General features: G+C 40.8%; 2 protein-coding genes across 2 annotated transcripts; both read left to right on the forward strand.

Annotated features, from left to right (window-relative positions):
- The first annotated feature begins 2,554 nt into the window (after positions 1-2,554).
- On the forward strand, positions 2,555-6,663 carry LOC115021289 (kelch-like protein 38). The gene is made up of 5 exons (XM_029451613.1): positions 2,555-2,715; positions 3,514-4,728; positions 4,916-5,057; positions 5,157-5,262; positions 5,486-6,663. Exons 2-5 carry the CDS (start codon positions 3,515-3,517, stop codon positions 5,773-5,775), a joined length of 1,752 nt encoding a protein of 583 aa, XP_029307473.1. The 5' UTR covers positions 2,555-2,715; position 3,514; the 3' UTR covers positions 5,776-6,663.
- Positions 6,664-11,434: 4,771 nt separating this feature from the next.
- fbxo32 (F-box protein 32) lies at positions 11,435-18,752 on the forward strand. The gene is given in 10 exon segments (XM_029451248.1): positions 11,435-11,662; positions 12,190-12,314; positions 12,663-12,712; positions 12,832-12,924; positions 15,374-15,467; positions 16,056-16,240; positions 16,355-16,429; positions 16,431-16,538; positions 17,055-17,198; positions 17,316-18,752. Coding segments are annotated over 10 exon segments (1,077 nt in total). The 5' UTR covers positions 11,435-11,549; the 3' UTR covers positions 17,406-18,752.
- The last annotated feature ends 212 nt before the right edge of the window (positions 18,753-18,964 follow it).

Genomic DNA, 18,964 nt, shown 5'->3' on the forward strand with positions numbered 1-18,964 from the left:
CAGCACTGCTACAAAAGGGTTTCATTCACTTTCACATTGATGTAATAAATAAGGCTTTAACAGCAAACAGAGATGAAAGGAATTCATTATCTTACCCCTGTTTTTTCTCTTTAGCCCGTCACGGAACCTTTAAAATGATTTAAATACTACTCACAAATGAAAAAGTAATGAAATGTAAAAGAAAAAAAAGGGCTCCACATGCAAAACTAAATATTTCCTGCAGCCCTGCAGTAAGTAGAGTGCAATCAAATGAAGTCAAGTACAGAACAGGAAATTGACTCAATGTGAACTCACTGTCCATGTTGCTTTTAAATTGTCTTTTATTTGACCAAGGAGAGCTGTCTGCCCTCCACACACACACACACACACACACACACACACACACACACACACACACACACACACACACACACACACACACACACAAACACACAACACACACACACACAACTAATCAGTGGGATCTAAATCCCCTGGGTATCGGCTCTATTAGACCATGTGCTTATGAGAAGATAATCATTTAGTGATATGAAGACACAGCACCGGGCTGCGGGTGGCAACAGTAATGCTGCTGCATGTAAATGCTCTGCTGCACACCGTGTGCCAAAGCCTTAACTTTTAATATAAGTTGTTGCCTAAAGGCAGACATTAATGAGTCCTTCTTGCCAAGGTGAAGGAACAGAGATAGCAGACTATGTGCTTAACTTTAAAGGATGTTATCAAGGCCTTGAACATGAGAGTGCAGGCTATGAAATGACACTGCTGTCCTCAGGGCAAACAAGTTAAGCGTTTGTCCTTGAATATACAGATCAATGAGATCATTTTAATGTCAATATCACGCATGAAGGGCAGAGATGTTTGACTTTTCTTTGTATGATACAGTCACGGTTGTCCTGCAAGTATTCATAACAACGTATTGTCTTACAATTTAGCCTGTTTATTGTGTATTTTACCTTGAAACAAAACCCTGACCACACACACAAAAAGAACAAGAACACGTTTTTCATAATTTCCAAACTGATATTTTGTAGACCGAGCACTAGATGGTGCTATTTAGTTTTGACTGCTTGCTACATGCCTGCTGGTTTCATCGTGTCACATGTGGGAATGTTGTAATATCACACATATGTTTTCACTCTGCTTTGATATGTTGTTCTTTTTTTTCAAATGGTTGTGCATGCCGTTTGGCAATTACTGAATTGTATTGCATGTGTGTGCTGCAGTGTAGCACATAAACAACAACATGACAAAATGTCCACGTAGAAGCACAAGTAATTTATGGTCTTAGCTGGTGATTTTTTGTTGTGCAATCCACATTGAACTGGAGTCTAGTGATCGTCAAAGCTCAAGCAGCTATTTATGTCTGATTTGCCGAGCTCTGTAAACAAGCCTGAGTATCAGAAAAACATGTCACATCTCTATGTGACGACTGGAAATGCGTGTTCTTGTTTTTATGTATCCACATTTATGAAACAGACCAGCAAGCTTTGATTATTCTGGAACAGGAACAGGAACCTTTTGGGATACACTATATGAAAGCTGGTACTATAGTAGATACATTTGATCTGTTTCAGGGAGCATGAAACAAATGAGGCGAACATTAGCTTAACAAATACAAAGATAGGAAACGCAGGCATCTGTTGTTGATGTACAGTCAAATGAGGACATTTCTTTATGCTTAAAGGATGAATACCTTCTTTAAAAGTGGAGCCAAATTTAGCGGTGCATCATATGGCGAGAGAAAAACACATTTTTATACATTAAGCCAAGCCTCTTGTTTAATCTGAAACATAGTAACTGAACTGGTGATAACTTTGTTGTGATGCTAATAGTCATGGCCAGTAAATTATGTGGTTGCTACCTTTGTGTTTATGTTTCCTCTACAGTAACCTAATCCTGTTTTTGTATCTCTGTGTTGTTAACCAGCCGGCCGACAGTGTGAGCAGCCTACAAAATGAGTGTTATCAAGAATCAGTGCTGCTGGCAGACAGAGATAGAGATGATTGAATAGAAATGGAAAATGGAAGATTTTGAATCCTCTTTTTATCGTCACACGTGTACAGAGCACAACACACACAGCGAAATTTAAACTCTGCATTTTAACTCATTTTAGTATTAAGAACAGTAGTCAGCTACTATACAGCGCCCAGGGAGCAGTGTGGGAGTCCGGTTGCTTGCTCAAGGGCACCTCGGCAGGCAAACAGTCCACACTACATACTTGACGCATTTGGGGACTAAAACCGGTGACTGTCTGGTTCACTTGTCAAGTCCCTACAGAATGAGCTACTGCGGCCAGAGTGGATAGGAATGCAAGTTATAGAGAAAAAGGAGAGATATATGGTATTAGAGGGGAGGAAAAGAAAGACTGAGAGAAATAGAAGGAAGGATTTGTGAGGGAGTCAGACACATACTGAGAAAATGCTCTGTTGTGTCACATGTGAGTCTGCAGCCGTGTTTCCAAAGAGCAGTTCTATTTTTGGGAGAGGAATGTACACAGAGGCCTCGTGGAAAGAGATCATAACAAACAAACGGTACGCAGCACGCTCCTACAAAGAGACAACCCCGCTTGGATCATACAGTCACACAGCAAAAACACGAGAGCAAAGAGGAAGAGAGTACAGGAAAATGTCAAGGCATCAGATTTTCTTCTGAGATATTGCTTGGAAAACACAGTGGGACACCCAGAAAAACAATAAAGAGAGAGAAGAGGAGCAGGTAAGAGATGTATTTTAGTAAGGTTTCATGAGCTGCCAGGAGCTTTGGACTTGTTTTGTCCAATATATCATGTTGGCATGGCTTTGAATACATTGTATGTAAATATTAATCAAACAAAAGCTTTTTTTTATACGTAGCTGACATGATGAGGTTTAGCATGTGTACAATCGTCTGTTAAAGTTGACATTTTGTATTATGTTGCTTTAGGCTACTACATTTTTTGAGGTTATTTTGCACATTTTGCATTCATAATGCATGTGACAGCTGTGAAAAGCTGCATTTACATTCATTCAGTTTAAAAGCCAAAAAGCCAGTTTAGGCCACTTTTCCCGCAGCAGAAAGAGTTGTGCAGGTGTTAATGGAGTAATCTACTTTAGTCTACTTGACAATTAGTCTCCAAAGGAATCAGACAGGCGTTCTGTACGCCCTATTTGGAAAATGTCTGCTGTCTGAGTGCAGCAGCACCGAATTGGGGCAGTCTGCCTGAAGGCAATAAACTAAAGCCATATAACAAAGTGTTATAGTTATGAGTCGAACAGAATTCAAATGACTTGCAATCTGTAAACGAGACATTTTGGCTGTGGTTTTGGGGGAGAGTTTATCAAGAATATTTGCAGGCTGAATTTTGGATAGATGACACAGGCATGGCTTTGTGGTAATGTGTTTGTTTCTCAATTATCTTTGTAAATTCTTGAGAGTTGCAACCTTCTAGCTTCAATTAAATAACAACAACCAACAAATCTAAAAAAGCTTGAAAACCAACTGATTTGACAATAACAACATGGTCTCTCTCCTCAGCATGGACCGACCAGCAGTTGAGGTCTTCCACTACAAAGACAAGGAGCAGTCCTCCAACCTGCTACTGCAGCTCAACAGACTGAGGCAGGAGAACATCCTGACTGATGTGTCTCTGCGTTCAGATCACACAGAGATCCCATGCCATCGTAACGTCCTGGTCTCCAGCAGCCCCTACTTCAGAGCCATGTTCTGCAACAACTTCATAGAAAAACAGCAGACTAAGATTGACTTGAAGGGCATCTCATCAGCCATTCTGAGCAGTATCATTGACTATGTTTACACAGGACTCATCAGTATCAGCATGGATATTGTGCTGCCTCTGATGCAGGCGGCATCCATGTTGCAATATGGCCGCCTTTTTGAAGCCTGCTCGAGCTTCCTTCAGGAGCAACTCAGTCCGGAGAACTGCTTGAGCATGATTAGACTCTCTGAGATCATGAATTGTAACAGTTTGAGAGACAAAGCAAAGGAGATGGCCATGAAGAGCTTCTCCGATGTGTCAGTATCTGAGGATCTGTGTGAACTCTCCTTACCAGAGCTCATGGGATACCTGGAGGATGACAGCCTTTGTGCGGAGGAGGAGCAGGTCTTTGAGACACTTGTTGCTTGGATTCATCATGATCCTTTATCCAGGCGAGGCGCCATCAGTGACCTTTTCAAGAAAGTTCGCCTTCGCCACATCCATCCCACTTACCTCTTCCAATTCATAGCCAACGACCCCCTGATCCAGTCCTCCAATCTCTGCACCGAGCTCATAGAATCTGTGAGACGGCTGATGTTTTCCGTCAGCACAGAATGCATTGCTGACGCAGACTTCAAACCTCTCTGGGTGGCACCGAGGCGCTACTCCTACTACGACATGTTGGTGGTGGTAGGAGGGAGGAAGAAAAGCGAGCAGACCTCGAGGGAGGCACTTGTCTTTGATGAGAAGACCGAGAAATGGCAGAGGCTTGCTAAGCTGCCCATTCGTCTGTACAAAGCCTCCTATGTCGCACTTCACAGTGTTTTGTATGTTATCGGAGGCCTGACCACAAACACAAAGTCCAGCCAAGTCAGTCCGACCGTCTACACCCTCACCCTCAAAACCAACCAGTGGCGGACGGTAGAGCCCATGCTGGAGCCACGCTTTGCCCACCAGAGTGTCTCCTACCTCCACTTCATCTTTGTCCTGGGCGGCCTTGGGCCTGACAGACGACTGAGAGGCAGTGTGGAAAGGTGAGATGGACCATAATTTACATAATCACATCCATACAGGGTTAGTAGTATGATGCTGTTGATAATAATAATAATATTATTAATATTATATTTATATTTTTAACACACTGGTATTGGATCGGTTCTCGATATTAGCTGATACGAAAGTACTGGTATCCCTACCCTAATCTCTCAATAATGCTATCAGGTACAACAGTATGTTCAACCAATGGGAGTCGATGGCGCCCATGCCTGAGGCTGTGCTGCACCCTGCAGTGGCTGCTACTAACCAGAGGATCTATGTGTTTGGAGGAGAAGATGCCATGCAGAACCCAGTCAGAATAATACAGGTGAGACACAATGCCGCTCCATTCGTTTATCTGTCGAACCATTATCTATTATTCACTCAATCGTTTCCTTTCACCCCTACTCCCCCTCCCCTCCCGTAGGTGTATCACATTGCCAGGAACATATGGTATAAGATGGAGAACAGAACAGTGAAGAATGTCTCTGCTCCTGCAGCCATTGTGGATGACAAAATCTACATCATTGGAGGTACATAATAGCAGTGACCCGGGCTTATAATACAATATGTTTTAAAATGTGTACACATGGTACCTTTGATTCAGCTAAGAAAATCAATAAAAAGATAACCATATTCATTTTGCTATAATTCATTAGTGTCTCTCTGATGAATCAGATTGTAGAAATACCTCACAGCATTCTGCTTGAGCCACACGTGCCTCTCCTCTCAAAATTAATGTCTCCCTTGTCAAAGGATACACCAGGAGAATGATCGCATACGACACCAAGGCCAACCGGTTCATTAAGTGTGCCAACCTGAAGGAGAGGAGGATGCACCACTCTGCCACCGTTCTCAACAACAAAGTCTACGTCACGGGCGGACGTCACATCGACGGCCATGACGTCATCGAGGACTCGGACAATTTTGATTGCTATGACCCACAGACAGACACTTGGACATCTAAGGGGACTCTGCCGTATAAACTGTTTGACCATGGCTCACTGACTCTGACTCATGTCTCACAGACATGGGCAAAGTCATAGCCGTGGCCGGATTCATATTCCAATGCTACTCATTTGAAACCAGTTTATTTATAACTGTCAATCAAGCAGAACATCTTTAGATACAATTATTTCATTTTGTAGCAGATCTGCACTATTCCCACTTCCATGAGGGATAAGACTTCCATGACACATTATATCAAGCATACCTCAAGTAATTTAAATATATACCACATATATATGATTTTTCTTATTGCCTGGGTCATTTTTGTTTGAAATGGGCTTTTTCAATGTTTTTTTTAAACAACCAAACCTATGATAACAATCTATCCTGCTCCACATCCCTGTCTCAACTTGTCTGACTTAAGAAAGGGTGAAAGTGCTATTTTCAGCCTGCTCTAAATCATGAGATTTCACTTGTCATCTTTAAATCCTGGAGCTGTGTACTGTTTTGGTGCAAGTCAAAGCTGTGCTCAGCTGTTAGTTCCGAACCTGCTGCTGTGTCTGGTGAACGTTTGGATCCCTATTTGTTGCTTCAATACTAAATGATGATGAAAATGTTGTGATAACACTGTTAACCAAATATTTCAGTGGTGAAATCTGAATAGAAGCATAACTATGTGTTTAAAATGTAGCTTTAGATGCCTTTAGACAAAATACAACCGTTGGCAGTGTTTTTAGTTGTATTTTTTTCACTGCTGTGGACCCAATACCCTATAGTACGATATAATGCACAACATAGTTCTGCATCATCATATATCTATCTACTGTAAGCAAAATAATAACTGACTCTGCTATATGAATCTGTGGCTAAAAGAATGGTCTCAAAATGATTATTATTTTTTTTATAAAATGTTTAAAACAATATATTTTTGTAATGCTTATTGTGGGTTTAAACATTGATTTTTCATAATAAAAATTCAATATATACACGTGGCCTCTCTCCATCTCTCATTACAGTGTGTCTTCCCAGTGCTTAGTCTGTTGACAGCTGAATGCAATCTGAGCAGCACGTGTCCTGTATGTGTCATCAGTTTAACCTCGCTCACACAGGACCGTCACATGCCCAGGCAGGTTCCTGACATCCACACAGAAGAGAACATAGAAAATGTATAATTTTACAAAGAACAGCTTTAAATACTATCTAGCAGGGAGCATGTTGAAATGGCTTTGCTCCACCTGTTGCAGGTGAAATTAAAACCAGGGGTACCCAAGAAGTCTCAGCTGGCTAACATGAATTTGTATGTTTCTGCTTCAGAAAACTTATGGTGATGTGCAGGAAAATGGGAACCAGATAGTGTTGCCTATTAAGCCAGCCAGCCAGAATATAACTAGTGATTTAGTGTTCATGGGACCACAATTTATAGGGCTGGGATGGTTTTGAATAAGGTTAAAATGAAGAGAGGCAGGTAACTCAGATCTCTAGTAAAGTGAGGATCAGCAACAGCTAAAGTGATAGTGCACATTCATTAATGACTTTTAGAGACCAAAGTCAGCTGTTTCTTGTGGTGTAAACAGAATGTGATCAGGAGGCTGTGTGCACTTCTTTGAAACCAGAAGTCACTGACTTCAGTCGCTCACTGCCAGAAAATAGAGTCCAGGGGACAGTGGGGGGAAAGGGTGAGAAAAGGTGGGGGACTGGAAAAACTATAGGTGATCTGATGTTATTTTAAGAAACATACAAGAGGGCGAATGCTACACCACGTGAGGCATGTGGTGCTGTCGGTTGCCACACAAGCTAGCAGATGTGAGAGGTGACTAGGGAGAGCAAGAGAAACTGATGAGCAGGGTTTCACAACAGAGAATCTGGGCCAGTGATGAAACTCATCTAGGAGGAGCAGCAACAGGTGTGTGTGTGTGTGTGTGTGTGTGTGTGTGTGTGTGTGTGTGTGTGTGTGTGTGTGTGTGTGTGTGTGTGTGTGTGTGTATGTGCGTGTGTGTGTGTGTGTGTGTGTGTGACTGTGTGTATATGTGAGAGTGTGTGTATTTGTGATTAAGATTTGAAGGGTCGAGCAGGACAGCTGTCCTGTCTGTACACAACATCACAACAAAAACAGGGATCATGGACAGAGGGAAGAGAGGGAGAGAAGTTACCTCCTCGCAGTTGTGTGCCTCCGCCAAACAGTCAAGTTGCAGTTTACATCCATGTCTGTCTAAAATATCATCACTTCATCATTTTATCCTATTACATTTGGGTGAAAGTGTCCTAATTGGAATACAAATGATTGAATTAAGGCCAGAAACGTCTTTAGTGAGGTCACACTGACCTTGACCTTTGACCACCAAAATGTAATCAGTTTATCTCGGGTCCAAATGGATGTTTTTGTCAAATTTGAAGAAACTCCCCCAAGGCGTTCCTGAGATATCACATTCACGAATGGATGGTCTTTCAAGAATGGTCAGACGTCTGGACAACACAAACACTTAATGGCTCGTAGCAGGGACATACAAATATTGACACAGATAGTGCTGCATGCTCACAATGACAATACTAACATGCTAAATGTTTAGCAGGTATAATGTTTACCATGGACACCATCGTGCTACCTCGAACTAAACACATAGTATAGTTGAGGCTAATGGGAAGTCAGGGGATACTCAAACAATAAATTGTCTTGAGAATATGAATATCTAATATCTTAATTGATTGTGTGGCAATCAGTGTAGATGTTGAGATATTTCAAATGATGCGTAAAAAGTATGGCCTGCTGGTTGCACTAGGTATAAAGTCAGGCGGTGGCCAAAGTCAGTGGGGTTCATCCACTGAGGAGCATGAATATCTGTACAAACTTTCATAGAAATGGTGTTGAGATGTTTCAGTCCGTACCAAAGTGGTGGACCGTTAAACCGACATTGCCATCCACAGAGCCCTGCCACTAACACTAACATCTCTGATTCAACATTGTTTGTGATTCACTGAGTAAACTAAAGTGATACTGTTTTGAGCCGTAGGTCATAGCTTCCTTCTCAGTTAGTCAGTCACCAACTGACCGAACACTTGCTGGGACTTTCCAGGTCATCCTGTTTTTTGGCCTACACTAGAAATAGACGTAATTAGACTCCAGGGATTCACAACACCAGACACAACACTGTATACCCACTGCACTTCAGACAACAATTAAATTTTTTGTTCTTAAGGTTCCACTGTTTACACACACCACTATGACTCTCAACAGTTAAACCGCATGGGGAAGTGTGAACTATTTCAGTGTGTGTCACTTCTGCAATGCCTGCTATTGTTAATCATGATCAGTACATCTAGTCAGAGTATATCTGCCCAATGTGCTTTGATATATTCTCAGGTGGCGTCTTGTTGACAGATTTTAACATGCAGAGTGAGTGTAGAGCTGTGACCTTTTGCATATATCAGGGTGTTACATGAAAACCTCAGACATGAAGCCACAGATGCAGCTGTTCCAAAAGCTTGAGCAAAACAGGATCTGTACTGAACAGTGCAGTCATGTTTGAGATAATTTAGTGAACTGTACTTTTGCTGGGGGAGAACCACCTTCAATACTTCTTAATTATTTTTCAATGTCACAAAAAGGCAACTAATTGAAAAGAAGAAGGGAAGGAAAGTAATCAACAGAGCCCAAATAATAAGTTCAACAATAAAAAAAGGTTTGTAACCAACAGTAGAGCCTGCATCTCAAAAACATCATTTAGCCAGACTGGTCATGTTACACATACACACACTGTGTCCCAACACAAGCACTGGATGAGCTGAAACACTGGCCTGTTGGTTCTTGGAAGAAGTGTGTGTTTGTTATGCTGCCACTGACATGTTTTTCAGATTGTATAGTATTTCATATTTATGAGAAAATCCCCCCCTCTCCTTCTCCCTCTCTGGATATAGATACACTAACATGCACACTCACCACTGTGGCTTTTTACTGAGAATGAATATACAAAGTGGTAAGTGAGACATCCGCACTTTCATGCCTTCGTTATCATTCTTACTGTGTGCTGATGACAAATCCAACAACACAACTCTTCCTGATCATTGCCAAAGCCTCACAGATGAGCGTGCACATATGTCATGTGTTTAATTAAGCTGATAAGAGTTGACCCAGTGGCCTGGACAGACTTAGTTAAACATTATCATTAATCGCATCGCCCAAAATAAATAATATACCCTGATTCACAGATTGCACAGTTGCTGGTGTTTTGGGATAATTCAAATACAATGGTAAACTCCCTGCGGACACACACAAACTCCCACACAATCCACAATGCAACCTAATACCCTGAAGGAATCCTAAGGACAACTTGATCTATTTATAATACCAGGAGTGAATGAGAATCAGGGGACTTTACAGCCATGTTACTGCGAGGCTGATTTTTTCCCCTTTATATTTGCAGTGATTTAAAGGAGTACTGATAAGCGTGGGCAAAACACTTCCTGAACAGTATTTACTTTTATCAACACCAGTGCACCATTAAAACTGTAGTGCGACTATTGTTATATTCCAGAGGTTTTCAAATTATAGGTTATATCACATACTTGGATGGGAGTATAGAGATGAATAGTGCTGCATTCAAAATTCTACTTTAGTAAAAGTACATGATATCATCGGTAAAATGTACTGTATGTACAGTATCATTATGCTTCATCCAGGAGGTACGGCAACAGGTTTAATATTTTTCTTTTTAGTCTACAAGATAAAAACAATTATAATGTTTTGGGACTTTAGGGGTTCTCGTTAGTTTTGTTGTGGGACAAGTAACAACTTTATCCTTGTTATTAGCTTTGTCAACTCAAACCTGAGCAGTCTAATTAGCCACATAACTCAAAACACCTGTATGGGTATACCTGGGCCTTTAAGATATTACAATGCATCATATTTTACATGTGTTTGTCCAGAGATTCATTATAAAGTTGTGACTGTTGGAAAGTCAATCATATGAGTAAACAGAGACGCAAAATGACTACAAAAATACACAAAACACAAAAATAGAGGTGCAAAACAACTACAAATAGACTAAATACAACTACAAACAGACTCAAAATTAATGCAGACTCAAAAAAACTATTAAAAGATGCAAACTTAGCAGGCTACAAAGAGACGCACAACTACAAAATGATTTAAAACAAGTACGAAGAGATGCAAAACAACTGCAAAGACACACAAAATTAGTATATAGAGACATAACAAAGAGACTTAAAACTACAAAGAGACCAGTGTTTGTAGTTGTTTTGTGTCTGTTTGCTCCTTTGTGAAGGGTGGGGGGCTTATGCATGTCTGTGCCCAGGGGGCCATTGTCGGAAAATCGGTCTATGACTAGCTCTTAAATAAAAGTAGTAAAAAAATATTTATAATATAGTATTTATTTTATAAATATTTATCTCTGAAATGTAGTGGAGTTGAAGTACAAAGTGACATAAATTGGAAATACTAATCTTAAAATTAAGCACAGTATTTAAGACTCATGAGACATTTACATAATAGTTTCCCAAGCCGTTTAACATTTATTAAATCCTTTCCTATGGGATTGTTGTTGAAATGCTTCAAAATGAAAGTCCTAGGTGTCCTCTGTCTCTACCTTTCCATGACATGAAACGTTTAGTTATCTCTGCTGCTCTCTCCAAGAGATTTTGCAACGCTCAAGTTGATAAACAAAGCCACGTGTTGCAGGGAAGTTTCCAAAGTGGGCGGGCCTCGTGTATTTCCGGGTTCTGAGTAGAGGATATAAGAAGAGCTGCGCAATGACAACAGTAGACCAGACACATCGCATTCAAGAAGGGATACATATAAACTCAAACAGCGATTATTTCCTAATATTTTTTTTATTTAACTCAACGTCATCGAACCAGGATGCCTTTCCTCGGACAGGACTGGAGGTCACCGGGTCAGAATTGGGTTAAAACCGAGGTGGGATGGAAAAAGACAACAGCAGACGAGAAAGACAACAATGTCTCCGTGGAGAGGTTGGTCATTAAACAAGTCTTAAGAAATGTCGCTGTCTCCTGTCCATCACAACAGTTTTGATATTGCATAACTCTTAAACGCGCCATTACTTTTTTTTTAGTTAGACAAAGATGGAGGGAGGAAAGGGGAAGAAAGTCCAAACAGCATTATGAACAGAGACAGGGTGACAGACAAATTTAGGCCTACACCTTCATGCTGTTTCCATCTCATTAAGCTCAGTGTCTTTGTTTTTCTGGGGCCATGTTCCTTTTCCAGGCTAATCACTGAGCTATTAATAACCTCACAACAAGTGAGTGGATTAACAAACGTCTGTTCAATGCCTACACTAACACGAACAGCCTAACTTCAACACAGCATACAGTTACATCACATGTGTAACAAAGGCTGTAGGACATATCTGATACTTTTGTTTTCATGTTAGTGTGTTCTCTGTACTGAAGAAAAACAATTACATATATAAAGTGTACTGAGATAAAATGGAGAAATGATGGCTTTTAATGAAATATGTGTCCTTGTGGTGTTCCAGCTTCTGCAAAGCCGAGGAGGAGGAGGAGTGTTTCAACAAGGAGAACCTGCTGCTCTCTCTCAGCTACGACATGGCTGCCAAGAAAAGGAAAAAAGACATAATGAACAACAACACCAAAGTCCCCTGTGAGTCAACTTAAAAGGGCCACACAATGTGACTTATTATTTTAAGTTTGCGAAGGATAACATTTTGTAATTTTATGTGTTAGGTTATGAATCACGTAATAATATATCAAAGTTAGCTTCTGAACCAAAAATATTAACAGGAGACTGAGGATGTTATGTAACGTTCATGAGGGGAATACTTCCCTGATAATGTCTATGATAATCTTTTTTATCATTTTATAAACTCTATTTTAATAACTATACTGACTCCGAAGTTGCATCTTATTGGAGCTGTGTGCATTTGTCACATTGCTTATGAGCTGCCTAATGAAGGCAGGCCACTGATATAAACATTCTGCTTTCTCACAGATTTCCACAGGGAAAAGTGGATTTATGTTCATAAAGGAAGCACCAAGGAGGTAACAAACCAACTCATTTCAACTTTTCACATCTTCATTGCTATTGTAAACATGCTGAGAAAACCCTGTACTCTTGCCGAGGATCGCAATCTAATACCCTGATAATTTAATTTTCCCAGCGCCACGGATATTGTACACTGGGAGAGGCCTTCAACCGCTTAGACTTCTGCAGCGCCATCAAGGACACGAGGAGATTTAACTACGTTGTCAGAGTAAGTCCTCAACTCTTCCTTTTCTTTTGGTTTCTTCTGTCTACTTCTTGTTTCTCTTCCTCTGGTTGTAAATAAATATGTTTTTGTTAGTGGCAGAGTAGGGGTTACATTTAAAAGGGTGTGCATGCTTCTGCCAGACTCTTATCAATGCTCTGCAGACAAGTGTCTCTCAGTGGTGATGATACTGACCCAGGGAGTGTGTGTTTGTGGTAAGGCAAAAGTGTGATGTAGCATGACATTTTTCTTTAATATGATCCCTAAAGCCCGTTTGGAATCCCTAAATGTAATTACTCAAACACTTTATTTCAAATTAATTCCTATTTGCTAACCAGTTCATTTACTTTAAAAGTTTTATATGAAATCTAGTGTAAAACTGATATTTCCATACACCAGGGATGCCAAATGGCTTTGTGAAAAATGTCCACTAGATTTTGGATTGGACATCATGCGCATTCCTTATATCATTATCAATAATGTAATTGCATCATGGCATGTCAATAGAAAATCACTTGGTTGTATTTAGAGCATTTCCTCTCCACATCAAAGTGTTACCACACTGAACCAAACACCAGCGCTCCCACATGTGCTCCCATGTGAGCCGAGTGCATGCGGTCCTGTGCTGGTGGTGGGGTGCGCTGGTGGTGGGAGGGGTGACAGCTGTGCGGCGAGGTGCGACCACCCGACAGGGGTTTATGAAACCAGACCTGATGGTTGTCAGGTGATTCAGGCCCCAAACACACACGCACACTGCCAGACTTAGGCCGCCTCCTACTCTCTCTTTTCTGTCTCTCTTCACTCATCCTATGCCACAATCCTCTGTTGAACTTCTATCTCTTTCATAACTAACAGTGCAGGGGATCATGTTTTCTCTACAGTTGTAAACGCAAGTGTAGAGTATCCACATTATAATATTCCCCAGATATCAGAATATAAAATAATTTGGTATTCCACAAGTGATCCAAGTTTTTAATCTCTTTACACATTCCTTTCCACAGAAAGTTGGCCATTTGTTTCTCTCTCTCTCTGTTAGAGTTTTAGATTGACCTTTTTAGCAGATTCCAGCTAACAATTGCAGTGCAGTGTGGTAAGCCCACAGAACAATATAGCTGTGTAACACTAGCGTCTAGTCTGGACATGGTGTCCTAGGTCACTGCTCTTCACTGGTTGTGTCTGATGGCATTTGCGGGTTCATTTAACTCTGTCTCAGTTACATGGATCGGGTTCTTCCACAAAGAGACAACAAGAGCTCCTCTCTTTTCTCAGGAGGTTATTTCAAGGAGACGGAAACCTTTTTAAATGAACGTGTTTTTAGCAGAGCCATTATTTACCAACAACAAGATGCAGTGTTTCTGATACCACTGGCCTGTTTGTGGAAAAATATGAGCCGCACACCAAGCCGTGAAGTGCAATTTAGCGAACAGTGAGGGCTAAAAGTAGATGTATGGAAACGCTCATTGTTCTGCCCTGCTGCTCTACAAAGAGAGGAACACTCGATGAGCTGCTAAAAGAAGACGGGCATGGGATTAGGTTTTAGGAATGAGGCTGGAAAGAATGGAAAAGGGGAGCCAGGAGGGAGTGAAGAAGCTTAACATTGGTAAAAACAGACATGAAGCATGAGCATGAAGGAACAAAGTCATTTATTTTTTCAAAGTTGGGTATTTTTAAGACCCCCCAAACTCATCTACTTTTGACTAAGTAGGATTTGACTAAACGCTTACTTACAGTAGGCATTTGTAGTAATGAACTTGCATTTTCATTAAATCATTATCAGAATTTAGTTTAGAAATATGCAATGAGGAAGGTTTGTGCTGTCTACATTTTTACTAGCACTGCCCCTCCTCCATTTCACTAGAAAGCACCTCACAATATGTTGACATGATGACGAAGGTCACACGCTCCCGTGAGAATTGAGCAAGGTGGGAACTTGAGTTTCTCCATGACGTCACATCATCTGTGACATACCAGACATGCCACCCTGGAACCCACTGTTTGTCCGCTAGCCAACGGCAACAACTGCGCAGGCACTCATACACTGCATGGACACACAAGTGCAGACACACTCTGTCAATTGATTCAGCTCATTCACATGACCGGAGGATCAGGAGTCAAATGATTTAAAAAAAAAAAAAAAAAAAAAAAAAGCTTGTATGTGGAGGCTGAGGTTGTTGACAGCCCGGGCTGTTGTCCAAAATCTTTTCTAGTAGACTCTGATCAAAAGTGATCAGAGCCAAGAATGCTGTTTATGTGGTTGTTGGATCCAGCTTCACTTGAGAGTAATGACCATGTGGCGCATCTCCAAATTTGTTCCAGACGGCATTTTTATGTCAGGAGTGCTTTTGTAAGAATGCAGCATAACAAACATTAAGTAATAAGGCAATGGAACAGAGAGTCTCAGCAGCTGACTGGATGAAATTTATGTTGTGTTTCTTTCTTCCTTTCTTTGCTCTAGCTCCTGGAGCTTATCGCCAAGTCCAAGCTCCCCTCGCTCAGCGGAGTGGCGCAGAAAAACTACATGAATATTCTGGAGAGAGTGGTACAGAAAGGTGAGCCCTGTCGCTCTTCTCCGCTCTTTTAGATTCACTCAACTCTGTTTCGCTCCTCTTTTTTTATGTGTTCAAGGGTTTTATTTTGTGCTATTTTCTCTCTCTCTCACACACACACACACACACACACACACACACACACACACACATGCCCAACTCTTCCATGCACTAAGATGCACAACGCACACTCATTCAGTCTATTACATTTCATTGTTGGATCAAATGTTCAGAGAAATAGACACAAATGAACTTCCTGTTCTGTTGTTTGCATCAGTAGGTGAGAAAATGAGCCCTGCCAAACTGTAAAGAAGGCTTTTCTTTTTTTTGTGCTTTAATAGCACAGTGAAAAACACTGACACTCAGCAGGCCACATTGTAAACTAAAGGTTCCCTCTGCTAAACAGAGATCCAGCTTGTTTAGAGTTATGAAACCTGTTGGCCAAATATTATAAACGTCACATGAAAAGAGTACAGCCGCTCCAAAACATTGGCTTTAACAATGTGCTTTTTTTTATGACTCACAAGAAATATTTTGCTTGGTATCCACTATCTCTCAATTAAATGAATATCTTCTAATTTTCCTCCTCAGTTCTCGACGACCAGCAGAACGTTCGTCCCATCAAGGAGCTGCTGCAGATGCTCTACGTCTCGCTGTGTGGTCTCGTCCAGGACATGGGCAAGTCTGTCCTGGTGGGGAACATCAACACCTGGCTGCACCGCATGGAGAACATCCTGCAGTGGCACCAGCAGCTTGACAACATACAGATCAAAAGGGTAAGAAATGCAAGCAGAGGAGCCTAATTCACAAAAGTTCTCTTATGATGGAAAATGTAGGGAATTCAAGCAGAGGTAATTATATTCACATTTTGTTGTGCCTTCTTTTTTCAGCCCACATCTACAGGCATGACTCTGACTGCCCTGCCTGTCAGTCTGCAGTTGAACATCATGCAGCGTCTGACAGACTGGCAGGGACCTGGTCAGCCTGGGTCAGGTGTGCCCCGAGCTGGGGCCCCTCACCGAGGACCGGCTGCTGTGGAAGAGACTCTGCCAGTATCACTTCACAGACAGACAGGCAAGTAGGAATTATTGGAAGTACCTGAATGTGTATAGAATGAGAATGATTGACCTTACACACTTTTGCATAAACGGCAGGATAGTTTCTTCCTTGTTGTCCTTAAGCTGTGTCACTGCTTCAGATGACCTCCAGGTTACATACTTTAAGACAAGATAACTTTTTGACATGCGTGCCATTAAAATCACTCAAGCATCTCTGAACAATACTTTCTGCTGGAAAATAGGAACGAGCATATTGACACTGCAGTAACTTGCTCAATAGCATGCACACAGTCTCAGGCTACAGTAGGTTACAGTGAAGCTTCCCTACAGGTTGGAGTGTTTTACATTTAATTTGTATTTGTGGAAAAACAATCTTTAATGCTCCATCTTTTGAGCAGGTACTTTTGTGTTTTGTAGTGAATTGGGATACAAACACAATTCTCAAGAAAGCTGACATTAAAGCAGACATTTTCAAAAGTGTTTTTGCTCTCCTTGGGTCGTGTCTTAAAGTCTGTTTACTTTTCCTTTTTAGATCCGAAAACGCCTGATGGTGTCGGACAAAGGTCAGCTGGAGTGGAAGAAGATGTACTTTAAGCTGAGCCGCTGCTATCCTCACAGAGAAGAATACAGTGACACCCTGCACTTCTGCACACACTGCCACATCCTTTTCTGGAAGGTAGGATTTTCCCCCCCTCCTCTGCACTTGATCAAAGTGGATATAAAACTAAAATGTCAGTCGGTGAAGCTAAAACGGTAAATAAACCGTAATATTAATCGTTGTTTCTTTTTCCAGGACACAAACCATCCCTGCACAGCCAACAACCCAGAAAGTTGCACCATGGCCCTCTCTCCTCAAGACTTTATCAATCTCTTCAACTTCTGATCCCCCCCCCCCCACACACACACAAATCCAGATGTACATACTGTACATAGAAATGTACAATACTGTTTTTGTTTAATAGCACTATTGATTTCTGAATGTGTATTTTGTTGAGGCACTGGAGGTGGGCCTCAGGCAGTGGGACAATTTTGCAATGGAGTTTCTTTTGAAAGAGTACAGAGACCTCTGGGAGAGTTTCACAGCGGCAACAAGTGAATGTGACAGAGAGGAAAAGAGATGTAGCAGTCGGCCTGTGGATGGAGGATAAAGGGAACAGCTGTTAGAGTTTAGTCTTAGTTTCATATGTTTTTTTATTTAAAGGTACACCTCCGAAGTAAACGCACCTCTTGACCTCAGATGTGTGCTCTTGTTTTTCCCAATTTGGAGAATTTGGTTTTATTTCTTTGGTTTACAAACCATGTAATGTTTTTCCAAAATGGGAAGTAGGAAGATTATTGAAACCTGTTTGAAATTGTGATTTGTTTAATATATTTGCAAGTCCTGCTCACGTTGGGGGGATGCAATGTGTGTGTGTGTGTGTGTGTGTGTGGTAGTATTCAATAATATTCTGTGTGGCCCTGGGAAGTAGAGACGTAAATCTTAAGTTGCTGCAGAAAGAGAATGAATGTAAGCAAGGGAGTCAATAATCGTACGACTGAGTGATGATTCTTTGATGATATGTTGACACCACATTATGTTTTCTATTTCTCTTTGTTGTTTTTCACTTTTATAAAGATTTGATATGACATTTTATTTGATTAATTGTGTGTTAATTTTCTGCTGTGGCTGCTATAGCGACAGCACCTGAGTGCAGTATTACCAAAGATTGTAATCTAAGTCAGTATAACGATGGCGTGTGCCTTTTTATCGTGAAACTTGAAACCGCTACAGCGTAATCCTTGTTGGCAATGTTTTCAGATCCTGATGCTGTTTTTTTTTTTTTATCTTCAGTAACAAATGTCTCATTTTACAGAAGTTTTGTCTTTAAAATCTGAGGCTCTGATATCAAAGTTGACAGTCTGAAACAACTTGTTTTTCTATAGCCTCCTGCATGATTTTTTTTAAAAACGCTGATTGTGTTTACTTATTTATTGAGATTCTGGCAAGGAATGGAAATGATCTTTATAAAAGGTGCACTTTGTTTGACCCAGACTTTCCTCTATTACTGCTCAGACAGTGAGGAATAATGTACATGCTATGCAATGCATTCTCTTTATGTTCTGTTGAATAAATAAAATAATCTGTCACTTTTATATGTAGACATCACATTTGAATGTGAAGCTTTATGTAGGATGATTGTTAAACATTTTCTTCAGATTAAAAATGCACACTGGTGTTTTTCTAAAGGTCTGTATTGTCTGTTGCTGACAGCTAAATTGTGCTCTCTATTGGACAAACGATGAACTGCAAGGTATTAGTTAAGAAAACAGAAATCTTGGTATGGGTACTGCTTGTTCCTGGCATCATCAGGACATCTTTACAACAAACTATCTCTGAGAGATGATGTTTTCTCTGCCTCAGAGTTTCCACTTGGAACACTACGCTCAGGCTATAAAAAAAAT

Source organism: Cottoperca gobio, chromosome 16 (genome assembly GCF_900634415.1).
Source record: "Cottoperca gobio chromosome 16, fCotGob3.1, whole genome shotgun sequence".
NCBI classification, from domain to species: Eukaryota; Metazoa; Chordata; class Actinopteri; order Perciformes; family Bovichtidae; genus Cottoperca; species Cottoperca gobio.

Excerpts from the sequence above, each read along its gene's own strand:
- LOC115021289 (XM_029451613.1), top strand. The coding sequence starts at position 3,515 with ATGGACCGACCAGCAGTTGAGGTCTTCCACTACAAAGACAAGGAGCAG. Across the intron at positions 5,058-5,156 it reads ACCCAGTCAGAATAATACAG|GTGTATCACATTGCCAGGAA; the intron begins GTGAGACACAAT and ends CCCCTCCCGTAG. Across the intron at positions 5,263-5,485 it reads CAAAATCTACATCATTGGAG|GATACACCAGGAGAATGATC; the intron begins GTACATAATAGC and ends CCCTTGTCAAAG.